Raw genomic sequence first — 15,060 nt, forward strand, 5'->3', positions numbered from 1 at the left:
ATGTTTTTTTTTTCTTTCAGTTTATGAGATAGTTGAATCAACCAAATAAAATATGTCATCTTTTTTAATTATGTACATCAATCTCAAATAAAAAACGTTTAAAATTCTACGACTTATTTAGTTGAATACCTATAATCAAAACATTATTGTAATTTAACTAATAGACGAATAAAATATATACAAAACATTTTTCAAAAGCTTAATAAAAATATCTAATTAGAACACCATATTAAAAGTTTATAACACACCTAAAATGATCCAAGATCTAAAAGTTTATAACACACCTAAAATGATCCAAGATCTAACTACATTCAAATGAATCAACACGCGTATGTTATCAATCATCACTTGACAAAAAAAGAAGTCTCAAGTGTTTTTCTTTTTTAAAGAACAAATAATTATATATCAAATACTAACAGCTTTAAACATAGGAAACAGTAGTTATTATGTTAGATGTAAAATCTTGCAATCCTAGGATCCATTAGGCATGATTTTACCCTAAAGATTCCTTCTAGGGTTGAATCTAAATAAAAATGTATCCACGTTCGATATTCATATAAATTATAATAAATATAAATAGAAATATTTACTCCTTTATTAATCAATTATAATTTACTGCTTAAGGTGATATATCTAAAATATATACATATTTTTTTTTTTTGAATCAAAAGGAGGCAAGAATGATGTAGATCACACCAGAGCTAGCAAGTCATACATACAAATAGCCTATGGACCACATAACCCTTTTACTTTTAGTTTCCTCAAATTTGTACTCCTGCTACCAAAACTTTTGGCTTTTCTTAGTAATTGCCAGTTTGCTTAAATCCTATGGCAAAATTAGTAGTTTATTAGAGTTATATCGATATTCAATTATGAGTAAATTTATGTATTATTTTATGTAAATATTTTTATTTTGCATAAATACGGTTATACAATTACTTTTTGGTTACGTAGGTTTATAAATTATTGACAAACTTGCCTAGCAGAGTAGCTGCTGCTTTGCATGTGTCTGAATCTTGGTGCTTTGCTAGTGATGACTGTAACTTGAACGTGTCACACTCACCAATAATCCTAATGATTAAAAGCCTAAGTTATATATTACGATAGTAATTTAGTTAGTTGATTATTTGCGATTAAACATTAAAGTTGACGAAAAGATGAAGAGTGACATAAAGCAGACTAGAGATTTTAAATTGGGACAATACTGTATACAGTATGTATGTATGTAAGAAATGGTTGAGCTAACATGAACAATTTTACCTTTGTCCGCGTGTCTCAGAGAGGTGAAAAAGTAGTCTAAAGTAAGTGGACAGCATCAAACAGTTTGAATTTATTTTTTGTAGAAAAAGGAAGACTTTTGAGTAAGACAACCAACAAAATGGAGAGAGAGGAAAAGAAAAAGCAACAACAAGAAGAAGAATTGTTGAAACAACAACAAGGTGTTTTGGTAGGGAAAAGAGGGGGTACCTGTACTACTCCATCACTTACATGGAAAATTGGTTTGGCACAATCTGATGGTTCTCTGCTTCAAGATTTACCCTTTTCTTCTAATTCTGCTTCACTATCTGTCAGAAAACTTGGTGCTAATCTCTGGGAATTTCAACCACAAGTGAAAAAAGTTGTAAACATGAGCAAGAATAATGGCCCTCTACCTCAAAATCACAAAGACAAATCTAAGCTTCATAGACAAACAGCTGCCCCACCTGATAGCCCACCACAGCAGGTCAAGTACAAATAACTTAATTCTTTTTTTAGTCCAAACTGCATATTGTATTATTTTATATATATATATTATAAATAGGAGTTCTGTTAGTTCAAATTATTGCTTTTTTGCTCAACTAATGTACTCTAGATCCTGAATTCGCCTTAACCAACATATATGTTAGTAGTCAATGGTGTTCATAGTATGTCAATTTCACTGAAGAGGCAGAAGGATGTCTATTTGGTTCATTTCTGCTAAACTATGAAGTGTCTAATCAGAAGTTTCCTAACTAGTCATGTTTCTTTTTTTGTTTTTGCAGCCAACAAGCACTAGTAGTTTAGGGAGGGATATTGCTGCATCACTTAGACAACATCATCGTCATTTAATTGCGAAGAATGGGGGCGCTCAATCGCTTGAATCACCAGCAAGTTATTGTAGCTCAATGGAGGTAAATTTTTCTTTTTAAAGTACCTTTACTCCTTATTTGACAGTAGTTTCAGGAATGAATCAGTACTTTGTAAGAAACAATCAGTATTGTACTTTCTGACTACACATGCTTATTTTCATAGTTCAATTATTCTCTTTTACTCACTCTCCCTCCCCACCCCTTTCTCGGGTTCACAGATTTCGCTGGTGATTACCTGAAAGTTTCATGCATTTTATACATATGTTTAAGCAAATTGAAGTATGATGCCTTCAGTAACACATGATAGTTTCTACATGAGTAAGGGATCATGAAATATTTGGCTTTTGATTATAGACGTGAGCCGTGGCTAAATATCAGTTATTCATTCAGAAATATGTGCTACGATCAACTGATTTCATACAAATTTTCTGGTGAACATAGTCGGAGTATTGTATGTAACTTCTGAAAAATTCAGATATTGTTCTCTGAAGTTAGCTGGATTAAGTCTATTATGAACCTGCATTTACTGCTTGAGAAGTAGCCTCTCCTGAAATGTAAAGATTATTGCCTGCACCCGTCAAACGTATTTAAACGCATTCAAGTCCGTCTTGCACGTGCTATATTTGATTACTTTCAGAATATTTCTTGACAAACAATTTTGGTATAGTAATGTCTAAATTTCTTCCTGTTCCTTGACATACAGATGGCTCCTTTTAAACCTGTTGAGACTCCCACCAGCTCAAAGGACCTTAAAGCTAGAAGTGGAAAGTCAAGCTACAGCCTGAAAACATCAACAGAGTTACTTAAGATACTTAATAAGATTTGGAGACTTGAAGAACAACAAGCATCAAACATGTCGTTGGTGAAAGCATTAAGAAAAGAAGTTGATCACTCCCAACGACGTGTTAAGGAACTACAAGAGGAAAAGAAAAGAGACAAAGAAGAAATAAATGACTTGGTGATGCTAATTGATAATTACAGAATTGGAAGAAAGAACAACAAGCATAACAGAGCCGAAGAGGCAGTCAAGACATTGATGGATCAGCTAAGAGATGAAAGAAAGTTGAGGAAACACTCAGAGAATCTTCACCGTAAGCTTGCTCGAGATCTTGCTGAAGTGAAATCATCTTTCGCTACTGCTTTAAAAGAACTTGAAAGAGAACGCGAGGCACGGGGTATGCTAGAAGAATTATGTGATGAGTTTGCCTACGGAATTAAGGAGTATGAAGAAGAAGTTCGATTCTTGAAAAGCAAAGTGAGAAAGGATCAAATATTGACTGAAGAGAAGGATGGATTGGTCATTCATATTTCTGAAGCCTGGTTAGATGAAAGAATGCAAATGAAGCAATCCCAAAGACGTCATGATCCTGCAGAAAAGAAAACCATTGTAGACAAGTTGAGGTCCGAAATACAGACCTTCCTTAAAGCTAGACAATCTAGTGATTACAAGAATAATGTCTTAAACCTGAAAGGAGCAAAGGAGAGTAGTTTATGCCGACATTCTTTGGGATCCTTTCACTTGAACAATCCTGCAAGTGCCCCCAGAGTAGAGAAGGAAGATGATGATTCATTTGACAACGTTAAATGTGCTTCTGAATCTAATAGAGGTTTAAGTGGAAAGCATGATGGCATCAATCAACATGAGGAATTTACTCCAAACATCCATGTCGAAAAGATGAAAGAATCTAATCCACCACAGACAGAGATTGGCACTCAGCTTTCGAAGGACCCTGACGTGACTAGCTCAAGAATTCAACCTGAAGAGAAAATTTTCGAGGCAATGGTGATTAAAGAGACTACGGTTGAAGGTAATGATTCATGTGTGCTTAAGAAACGTGTCACGAAACAAAGAAAATTCCAGAAGAAAACGAATAGCTTAATGAGAAGTGGAAGTTCTTTGCTGAATAACTTGCTTAAAGATCATTCATTGCCTTATGAAGCTAAGACACTTTCAAATGACGATAAGCACATGGAACATTCTTTCGATCCAACGACATTTACTGGTCCTGCCAGTCCAGTGCAGAAGTGGACATCAAAAGTAACAGCCCCTGATCGTGAGGTGATTGAACCTTCTTCAAAATTACCACTAGGTGTGAAGGAGAACACACTCAAGGCAAAGCTGCTGGAAGCCAGACTCAGAAACCAGCAGTTGCAGCCAAGAGCTATCAAAGGTTTGTCTGAGGTTTCTTGAACTGTAAAATATCAAAAAGTGTTTGATACTTTATCATGAGTTGCTAAGGCTGGCTTTGTGACTCAAAAATTTTGGTACATGACAAATGTGAACTGTCTCTTTTTTGTAGTTTCAGAGTTTTATCTGTAAATGAGAGATGTGTACTGGTTATTAACATAGTCTCTTATTTCACCTGGAAATTGTTGTTAAGTCTGTTGAAGTATGATTACAGTAATTTCCTTCTAGCTTGAGGCATGTGGTCGTGAATGACATTATAATTTAAGAACGATTATAAGTATATATATATATATATATATATATATGTTGAGAATATCATTAATAATAATAGTGTGCTTTCTCTAATCTCTTAAACTTTTAGATGAGATGGTGACACACTTTAACATAGTGTCCTTAGATTGAGTCTCACCGTCATTCAAAATTAAAAAGAATTCTCCGTGCTTGGTCCATGAAAAAGAATCAAGCTCGCATATGAGGGGCATGAGATAATCACACACTTCAACCATATAAAGGTGATTGAACATTACCGTCCAAAGATAATGACTGAAATGATATCAATTACATGGATTTAAGACGATCAGAATGGATTAGGCCTCGCACATATCTCGCGTGCAGGGGGAGGGTGCAAATTCACCTATTTTGCCTTCAGAACCTTTTTTCAAGTGAGCGAGTTCACTTTTGATTCTCATCTTGTTTGTGAGGGTTCAATTTTAGCGAGAAGATTTTAGTAGTTCAAGTGGTTAGTTATTTTAATTTTCACTTTGTTGGTGAAGATTCAGTTATTACCTTGTAATTCCTCCTCCTTTTCCCCTTCCACTGCCCCAATTTTTTTAAAAAGAACGAAGAGTTCCTCCTATTCTACGAGTGCACTAGTTACAGGGAATTAAAAAGACAAATATATCAACACATAAGTTTCATATATATTTATCTATAACAAACTAAATTGTCAATAAAAAAGAATAAATATGCTCTTAAATAATGATATGCGCATACCCTCCGTCATACTTTTGGGATACTATTATCCTTGCCGTCCAAAAACTAGAGCATATGACCTTCACTCTAACGGAAGACTAAATAGGGACACGTGACACAATCTTATCCATCGATATAATGTGCGGATCAGTGGATAAGATTATGAGACGTGTATGACCGTTAATATAAAAGGTATATATGCTTTAATTTTTTGAACAACAAAGACACCAATGTCCGAAAAATGTGACGAAGATACGATAGTTTAAAAATATAATAATTCTTTCCAATAAAAAATAATAAAATATAACTAATCTTTATATTATTATTCAATATTATTTTTATACACTCGTCAAAGTGACAATTTAACTTGTATTCGATGGCATTGAGCAAGTCTAGTCCAATGGAGGATGGAGGACTACTAATGGGGCTTTTTGGTAAGTTCAATATTAGCTTTAATACTTCTCTAAAGGTCCGTTTGGATGAGTTTAATAAAAACAGCTTTAAAAAAGGTACTTTTGAAAGTGCTGAAACTTATTTTTAAAATAAGTAGTTATGCGTTTGGTAAAAGTGCTAAAGTTAAAAAAAAGTTGTTGATGTGTTTGACAAATAAGCGCTGATAAACAACTTTTTAACTCAAAATGTCTGAAATACCCTTAAAAGTTGTTAAAATAATAAAAGTTAATTAATTTATATTTTACAGCCATAAATAATTATATTTTGCTATCATTCACATATTTCTTTCTCATCACAAATCATTTATAAGAGGTTTATAAACTTATTATAGATTTTAAAGATATATAATTTGAATAGATCAAAGAACGATTTAAAATTTTATTTTAGTTTCATCCATAGGTAATAATAATAGTCTATCATTCACATATTTCTTTATTATCACAAATTATTTATAAGAGGAATTTATATGTGCAACTTATTTTACATTTTAATAATATATAATTTGAATAGATCAATTGAAAGATTTAAGATTTATTTTATTTTCATTCATTAGTAATAGTAATTGTCTATCATCCACACGTGAAAAGGGAAAAATAGAAGAAAGAGATGTTAGGGTTATGTGGGTAATTTGGAGATTGTATAAAAATATTAAGGGTAAAAAAGTAAAAATGTGGTCAACTTAAAACAGCTTATAAGCTGGAAAAAAAAGCACCCCTAACCCAGCTTTTAACTTTTGGCTTAAAATAAGTTTTTCTTTAACTTAAAATAAGTTATTTTGAGGATTGCCAAACAGCTAAATAAGTCAAAAACTAGCTTTTAAGTCAGTTTGATCAGCTTTTAAGCTGCGCCAAACATGCTCTAAATGGTTCGAATTAAAGCTAACTTTGACCTAAGAGGAAAAGAGCAGCCTAGTTGACCGTTGACTCCACTTGGGGTATTTTATTGGAAATATTTTTTTTCTTTTTATTAATCCTGCATATTTTAAATGATTTATCCATAAGCCATGTCTTCTCATAAAATAATAGTCTAAATCATTTGCCAAATAAAGATGTTTCACATTATCAATTTTTAAAGTTTATTTTTCTTGATTAAAGATTATCAAACTGATTAAACACGTGAAACTTAAAAAGAAGAAACAAGCTGTGTAAAACGTAAAAACGAATAGATAGTTTCCTGCATAATATCATGCATTAAATTATAGTATAATTAGACACATATACTAATACTTCATTATTAATTTTTTTACTATAAATTTAAAATAATTAACAATTTCAAATATTTAAAATTTAATTATTCGATAGAATCAAAAGCCACGTGTCTATCTACTATAATTTAACCCCGCGCCTCGTTTTCCTCCATCTTCCCCAAACATTTCTCCGCCTACTTCTCAGAGACATTATAAAGCAAAATCCGCCGGATATTTAGAGAGAAAGAGAATCTTTATAGTTGAGTTTACAGCCATGAAGGATCAGAATTTGGATCTTTTCGACCCGAGAACGGCTGTTATGGACCCTGAATACTCACCGAGTAGTACCCGGGACCCGGATTTTGGCTTTGCCTTCAACGATGTCAACTTCTCCGATCGTCTACTTCAGATCGAGATAATGGCTGACTCGTTTGACCCTCAATCTGATTCAGATAGTTTTCACTCTCAGAGTCTAGCTGATTGGGCTCGTAATCGCAAACGACGTAGAGAAGATATCAGGAAGGAAATGGGTTTGTCTCTTTACTCCTTTTTCTCTTTATCTTAGCTCTGTAATCGGGCGTTTGAGCTCAGTTGCGTGAGTTTCTAGCTATTTATGAACTCGGTATATATATAATCTTCAGTTGCTTGAGTTTCTAGGTAATATATGAACTGGGTATCTGTTTGAGCTTCAGTTGCTTGAGTTTCTTGGTTATTTATGAACTGGGTATCTCTTTGAGCTTCAGTTGCTTGAGTTTCTAGCTAATTTATGAACTGGGTATCTATTTAAGCTTCAATTGCTTGAGTTTCTAGATAATCTATGAATTGGGTATCTGTTTGAGCTTCAGTTGCTTGAGTTTCTAGCTAATTTATGAACCAAGTATCTATTTAAGCTTCAGCTGCATTCATTTATGAGTAATTTATGAATTGGGTACTTCTGTTACTGAGGATTTTGAGTTGAAAATTGGTGGACCTTGTTTTTGGCTATGGATGATCTCCAAAGTGAAAGGGAGGTTTTGTGTATGGAGATTTGGAACAGTGGGTTTATGTCATACTTATTTGTTGTGGGATTGTGATTTTGCTAGAAAGAGAAAGGAAGAAAGGATTGAAAGAATAAGAAAGGAGGTCTGCTTGCTTTTTGTCATCCATGTTCAACAGTATGATTTAACAGAACTAAAATGATCTTTGAGCTCGTCACATGTTAGCTTACACATGTAACTAATCCTAGGTTGAAGGAGTAAGATTGCAATAGTTGACGGTGTAATGATTGTCATCGTAACAAATAATCTGAATGAATGAAAGGAACTAGGTTGAATGGATTTGATAGATGATTCATATATCCAACCCTAACTGATTTGGGGTTGAGGCATAATTCTGTTTCTAAAGGATCTTTGACTCCACTAGACAACATCATACACTGTCCAATGCTCTTGTTCTTATATTAAAATGGTCTAGTTGATATTTGATTGTTGTTGTTAGAAAACGTGAAACAGATGATGTTTTAACAAATTTGTGTTACTTCTTTCTTTCTAAAAGAGGTTGTTTTAATAAATTCTCTTATTCCGTTTGAAAAAGGTGCTGTTAAATGTTTATTACATATTTTCTTTTTCTTATGTTGGGGGAAAAGGATTGTAGAGAGGGGGTTATGAAATACAACTTTGCTTCCCTTGAAATGAACGTTATGCGTATAACATATTGGTTAGACTTCTGATTTTGTTATGCTGGCATGGGTTTTTCTTGTTCTATGATGTTAACCAGCCATGTGCCACTCGTTTGCAGCTCTGGATATCACTGCTTGTCCTGAAGAGCAGGTTATAAGTTGTAATCAAATTGATACTGAAGATGTTGAGAATGAAAATCAAGATGAATCAGTTGTTGCAATGATCGAAGAACCACACTCGGGTATTTAAACCAAATCTAGTCCTACATTTCTTTGCCGCCAGCTTCTGTTCTTCGATAAACAATGAGGTTTCTTTAATTTCCGTGTATTCTGTCGAAATACTTGCTACTTCAGTGCCACTTTGCTAAATTAAAATATAACTATAAAAGAATAAAACATAAAATTAATTAAGTCAGACATATGAAGGGCTTACCAATGAGCCAATAGTTGATCTCTTTGGAACCATGACCTTAAGCTAAGGCCGGTTTCTTTGTTCTTTATACTTTAAATTTGAATGTGGATGCTTATAAAAGAATTTGTATGCGGATATCGTATTTTAAAGTATGGTGATCTCCAGGCGTACTGTAAACAAATTCTGACAGTGTTTCTGTTGCATAAGGACACTATCCCTTGCAAGGGATGGGTATACATATACTAAAAAGGAAAGGAACCATACTTAAAGAGAAGTACATCTTTACTGACCTTTTATTTCTGCTATATGTTGCAGAACAGAGAAGCAGCATTTCTTTGTCTGTGTTCTTTTAACATACTGTTGCATTGTCCTTCACTTTCTTTCTGCTTTCTAGTTTTGATGCTAATCTTATTGCAGAATCATATGACATGTTCCTCTAGTTGTTCCTGGTGTTCATAACTTGTATTTTGTTTGATTCCCACAATTACTTCAAAGTACCTTGAGAAAGATAATCAAGCAATGCAGTGTTTTGTTCCGCAGGAGATGAAGCTACTAATGCTGATGATTCATCTTGGAACTTTGATTCTCCAAGAATTATTAAAGTTGAAACCTTACATATCAGCTCCCCCATTTTAGCAGCAAAGAGCCCTTTCTTTTACAAGGTAAACATTCTTTTTCATATGCAAGCTGCTTATGCACTGTCTTGAGTATTATACATGAAGAATCAACTGAGCTTTCTTGTATTTATGTAGCTCTTCTCCAATGGGATGAGGGAGTCTGAGCAAAGACAAGTAACTCTAAGAATTAATGCTTCAGGTACCAAGAAATTTAAGACACATTATATCATTTTACTGACCTCTTGACGGTTGCTATATTGGACTGCACTTAGCTGTGTGAGCAACTGAGCATATTTTTGAGCTTCCCTTTCTTATGAGAAACTTGCAAAAGCACAGAGGAGAGAATTTTTCTTTCATTTTATGTTCATTGTTGTGTCAGCATCTAGTGGTAGTGATTTGACAATTGTGGGTCAAATATTGTCACCTTAGAGAAGTTGTAGGATTCCTATCAATTTCATGAGAAATAATGTTCTTTTTTTCATTCTCATGGAGCAGAGGAAGCTGCACTGATGGAGCTCCTGAATTTTATGTACAGCAATAAATTGACCACTAATACAGCACCTGCTTTGCTGGATGTACTCATGGCTGCCGACAAGTTTGAAGTTGCTTCCTGCATGCGGTATTGTAGCCGGCAACTGCGTAATTTACCTATGACTCCAGAGTCCGCTTTGCTGTATTTGGAGCTTCCTTCTAGCATCCTGATGGCTGAAGCAGTTAAGCCTTTGACAGATGCCGCAGAACAATTCCTAGCTGCAAGATACAAAGATATTACCAAGTTTGTCCCTTTACTGACCACACTCTATCTCTTCTTTGTTCTGTTCTGATGCAGCTGTCTATTTGCCTTGTGATGATATTTCAGTCTCAACAGCATACTTTGTTCAATACAGTGGTGACAATTTATGTTCTCTAGAAGACCTTTTTTACCCAGTGCCAGAAATTTTCTCAGAATTCTGTCCGACATTCCATCACTCAAATTACATTGCATTTTCTTTATTATGAATTGTTAAACAATGAAAAGTTTCTTTCCATAGCCCCTCAGTACTTGTTTTTAATGTGGGACAAGTGAAAATTTTGATTCCATATACTGCTGCTTTTGGTGAGTTTTGATTAGCTGTCACACGCTTGATAATGAGCTCATTGTCTTTTTAACAGGTTTCAGGAAGAGGTCATGAAGCTGCCTCTTGCTGGAGTAGAGGCTATTTTGTTCAGTGATGACCTTCAGATCGCCTCAGAGGATGCAGTGTACGACTTTGTGTTGAAGTGGACAAGGACTCATTATCCACAGTTAGAGGAACGGCGAGAAATCCTTAGTTCACGACTTGGTCGTTGCATCCGTTTTCCTTTTATGAGCTGTAGAAAGCTTCGGAAGGTTCTGGCATGTAATGACTTTGATCATGAATTTGCATCCAAGCTTGTGCTTGAGGCTCTCTTTTATAAAGCTGAGGCTCCTCATCGTCAGCGAAGCCAAGCTGCAGAAGACTCGTCCTCCACTAGTCATCGTTTCGTGGAACGTGCTTACAAGTATCGACCTGTGAAGGTGGTTGATTTTGGACTTCCACGGCAACAATGTGTAGTCTATCTGGATCTTAAGCGGGAGGAATGTGCTAACCTCTTTCCTTCAGGAAGAGTGTATTCTCAAGCATTTCATTTAGGAGGGCAAGGTTTTTTCCTGTCTGCACATTGCAACATGGATCAGCAAAGCTCTTTCCACTGTTTTGGTCTCTTTCTGGGGATGCAGGAAAAAGGTTCGGTTACTTTTGCTGTTGATTATGAATTTGCAGCAAGAACAAAACCAGGGGAGGAGTATGTCAGCAAGTACAAAGGTAACTACACTTTTACAGGGGGCAAGGCAGTTGGATACCGCAATCTATTTGCCATACCATGGACTTCTTTCATCGCTGAGGACAGTCCATATTTTACTAATGGTATGCTCCATCTCAGGGCTGAACTTACTATCAAGAGTTGATACCTTTGTTAATGGATACAGTTGTTTTTGCTTCTTGGGTGAGTTCAACACTCTTGTTTCTTGGTTTAATAAAAGCCTGTAAGACGAGGTTTAGATGAAGGCACTAACTGCCATAAGCTAGGTATTGAAATATTTAGTATGAAATCACTTTTGCCATGCTCTGCAGAGATGGAAAAGGATGTAAATGGAATTGATGAGCGAAAGAACGCTGGTTATTCTGAAATGCTCAAATGTAATACTAGTACAGGTTGTCCTGAAATTGTGTACGTCGTTATTTGAAATGTCATATGCTGCGATAAACATTGTTCAACAATGTAGAGCTGAGTTTGTATCAACTCCCTAGCAAACTTTCTTCTGCTAAACCATGGGTACCATATAGAATGTGACCCATAAACTTATTGATGTTGTATGGATTACATAGTCTATGCTTACTGAAATTTGGAAGTGAGCGTTCATAGCATTGAGTCATCTCGTGATGGTGAATGGTAAACATTGCACAATACATGCAATTTTAGCCATATCGAAAAAGAGCGATTTCATCGATTGGTTATGCCTCCAGCTGTCTTATTTATATGCCTTGAATGTGGCAAATATAAGATGCTCATCCAAATATACTATTCCCTCGATAAAGCTTTTCGCATCATTTCCGCGAGATTCTTCTAAACTTCCCCAAGTTTTCGACACTTGTGGTTCTTCTTTTGCTTTAAAAAAATAATATTGTAAATTTATAGTATTATTCGTGTAGTTTTTGAATAGCTATAAATAATTTTTTGTTAATTTCAGTATCGAATAAATTGAGATGAAAGAGTAAATGAATGTTATACGTGAAACATTTTGGAACTTCACTGCAGGAATATCTTTATACTCTGAAGTTTGCAGAAAATAACAGGAAACAAAAGAATTTCTTATTTATTTGCTTGTACATAAAAATCACTATAAAATAATTGAGTGTAGTACAATTATTTTGAGTTGACAGTCCCCCACACGTTTGATACTTCCTCCAAATTTAAAAAAATATAATTTTCTCACCCCGTATCCAATTTTATAATAAAAACTGACTAATTCAAAGTTGATTACAAGACATATAGCAACTGTTATTGCTTCGATTATACTACTAGTTTATAATAATAATAATAATTAATATTTAAGCCAGCAATCTTATTATTATAGAGAAATTTCAAAAAAAAAAATTGAAAATGAAATACATCAACAATTTTACAGTTTTGTCCCTACGTAGAAAGTCCAATTAGCCAACCTGAAAAGGGTAAAATAGTCTAATCATCTACTCTCCTAGACCCTAGTAGAAAAGGCCAACGAAAATTTTCTAATATAAAGAGGAAAACTAAAATTAACAAAATCTCTTTTTTTTTTCTGAAAAGAAAAATTTGAAACTCTCTTGAGATATTTCTAGGGTTTCATTTCATCGTTGAAATTAGGGTTAGGGTATCCATCCATCCATCAAGTAATCAATCATGCCGAAGAATAAGGGAAAGGGAGGAAAGAACAGGAAGAGAGGGAAGAACGAAGCTGATGATGAAAAGAGAGAGCTTGTTTTTAAGGAAGATGGACAGGAATATGCTCAAGTTCTTCGTATGCTTGGAAATGGCCGATGTGAAGCTATGTGTATTGATGGGACGAAACGTCTATGTCACATACGTGGTAAGATGCATAAGAAAGTTTGGATTGCCGCCGGTGATATCATCCTTGTCGGACTCCGTGATTATCAGGCAAGATTCTATTTTCTTTTTTCGATTTAATCTTTTTTATATGTTTTTTGCAGATGGGGACAAATTACTTAGCTGTAATCGACTCTGTTAAAAACTGATATTTTCCCTCTTTATTTCTCGCGTCCCATATGAAAAATTGAGGTTTTGATGGACCGGAATTGAGCGGAAAAGAGTACAGAGGTTCAACTAGTTCAGAATTGGGATGAAATTATTGATTGATTGGAACTATGATTTTGTTTTTTCATTCCCATCTTTTGAGCTGTGTTTTATGTATTTGTATACGGATTTTTCCTTTTCCAAAAGTTGTGGATTTCTCTCATTCATATTTCTTGTTCGTTCACTCATTGTAATTTTTTTGATAACCTTGTCAATAACACATGAAATGCATTATTGCAATTTGTGTATTTGGCCAAAGCTAATTTAGTTCGACAGTCTTAAAGCCTCTCTAAGGGCTGCGTACACTCTGCCCTCCTCGAACTCCACTTGGGTCTAGATGGGGTATGTTGTTGTAATCTTTTGCTTGAAGAACAAAGATGATACTTCCATTTCATGAGAGTATAAATGTAAAATATGAAGTCTCGATATCCAGTTGTTGGGTTCAATGGTGAATTTTGGTTGTCCTACATGATGTGATGTAGATGGTATTATAGATACAATAGAGGATCCGCGCGATCTCCAATTACCCTTTGTTGCACTGGCTTAGTTCAAGTATTTGTAAATCTCAGATTACTTATCCCAAAAAAAAATTGTTATAAGAGTGCCAGGGAGATCTCTGGGTTTCTAATTGTGCCTCTTTCTCATGTGAGGATCTTCTCTGTAATGTTTTACTTGGGCGATCAATCTACATTGGGTTGCTTTGTTTATGTTTTCTCAGTTCTTATATAATGTGAACTGGGATTCTCTTTGCTTTCACTAAACTTTCCCATTTGGGTTTTTGCCAGGATGACAAGGCTGATGTTATTCTGAAGTATATGCCAGATGAGGCAAGGTTGTTGAAGGCATACGGAGAGTTACCAGAGAACACTAGGCTCAATGAGGGTATTGCTAATTTGGATGAAGAAGATGAGAATGCCGCTGATGATTACATTGAGTTTGAAGATGAAGACATTGACAAAATCTAAAATTCCTTATCTAAACAGTGCTATCACTGGGGTTTCCTGTTGGCCTCACAAATATTTCCTTGGAGCTTGAGTTCAATACAAAAAGAAAGAGAGACCTTATATGTACCATCTTAATATGATTGAACTTTGTGCACTAGTACTTCTGTATGAAGATTTATGCTTTGGTGAATTAGATACAATAATAGCCACCTGTTCTCTATTCTACTCATGCAACTCTTGATTTATTAGATGCAATAATAATGTGTTGATAAATGAAAAAGGAAAGCACCTTCTGAGTTACTTGCTCCAAGTTTTACTAAGACACTGGTGAAGGTACAGTTTGCTATTTAGTGGTGTCTTTCAGAGTTTGTTCTTTTGAGTACATGTTTGTAGCCTGTAGGTTTGTAACTAGACTTAAGATTTGGAAACAATTCTTTGTAGTGGAGTGGTGCTGGATATCTCTTGCTGCATTTGATTTATGGATTATGAACTTTAGAAAAGAAGCTTTTATGTTAAGTGAGCATGTCTCAGCCTAGTTTTATTGTTATTTTGGTTGTAGTTTCCATGTTGGATAAGTGTCCACTCGGTTGAAATTAGTCTCTCACATTTTCCAGTATTGCATCTTGGGGGTTCTTTCCCCCAGAATACTAATTCATGCATTAGAGGATTAGTGA

General features: G+C 34.7%; 3 protein-coding genes across 4 annotated transcripts; all 3 read left to right on the forward strand.

Moving 5' to 3' along the window:
* The first annotated feature begins 1,205 nt into the window (after positions 1-1,205).
* Positions 1,206-4,523, forward strand: LOC101247859 (uncharacterized protein At5g41620-like). The gene is made up of 3 exons (XM_004229919.5): positions 1,206-1,723; positions 2,022-2,150; positions 2,812-4,523. The coding sequence occupies exons 1-3, from the start codon at positions 1,379-1,381 to the stop codon at positions 4,297-4,299; spliced, it is 1,962 nt and encodes a 653-aa protein (XP_004229967.2). The 5' UTR covers positions 1,206-1,378; the 3' UTR covers positions 4,300-4,523.
* Positions 4,524-6,998: 2,475 nt separating this feature from the next.
* LOC101266876 (BTB/POZ domain-containing protein POB1) lies at positions 6,999-11,872 on the forward strand. Of its 2 annotated transcripts, none has more exons than XM_010328458.4 (6): positions 6,999-7,437; positions 8,684-8,806; positions 9,502-9,638; positions 9,729-9,792; positions 10,089-10,368; positions 10,746-11,872. In XM_010328458.4, the coding sequence occupies exons 1-6, from the start codon at positions 7,182-7,184 to the stop codon at positions 11,557-11,559; spliced, it is 1,674 nt and encodes a 557-aa protein (XP_010326760.1). In that variant the 5' UTR covers positions 6,999-7,181; the 3' UTR covers positions 11,560-11,872.
* Positions 11,873-12,921: 1,049 nt separating this feature from the next.
* Positions 12,922-14,606, forward strand: LOC101248917 (S1-like RNA-binding domain-containing protein). The gene is given in 2 exon segments (NM_001347319.1): positions 12,922-13,286; positions 14,228-14,606. Coding segments are annotated over 2 exon segments (435 nt in total). The 5' UTR covers positions 12,922-13,031; the 3' UTR covers positions 14,408-14,606.
* Positions 14,607-15,060: the final 454 nt, after the last annotated feature.

The sequence above is a fragment of the Solanum lycopersicum genome, chromosome 1, assembly GCF_036512215.1.
Source record: "Solanum lycopersicum chromosome 1, SLM_r2.1".
Taxonomy (NCBI): Eukaryota; Viridiplantae; Streptophyta; class Magnoliopsida; order Solanales; family Solanaceae; genus Solanum; species Solanum lycopersicum.

Excerpts from the sequence above, each read along its gene's own strand:
- LOC101247859 (XM_004229919.5), top strand. The coding sequence starts at position 1,379 with ATGGAGAGAGAGGAAAAGAAAAAGCAACAACAAGAAGAAGAATTGTTG. Across the intron at positions 1,724-2,021 it reads CTGATAGCCCACCACAGCAG|CCAACAAGCACTAGTAGTTT; the intron begins GTCAAGTACAAA and ends TTGTTTTTGCAG. Across the intron at positions 2,151-2,811 it reads GTTATTGTAGCTCAATGGAG|ATGGCTCCTTTTAAACCTGT; the intron begins GTAAATTTTTCT and ends CTTGACATACAG.
- LOC101266876 (XM_010328458.4), top strand. The coding sequence starts at position 7,182 with ATGAAGGATCAGAATTTGGATCTTTTCGACCCGAGAACGGCTGTTATG. Across the intron at positions 7,438-8,683 it reads AGATATCAGGAAGGAAATGG|CTCTGGATATCACTGCTTGT; the intron begins GTTTGTCTCTTT and ends ACTCGTTTGCAG. Across the intron at positions 9,639-9,728 it reads AGAGCCCTTTCTTTTACAAG|CTCTTCTCCAATGGGATGAG; the intron begins GTAAACATTCTT and ends GTATTTATGTAG.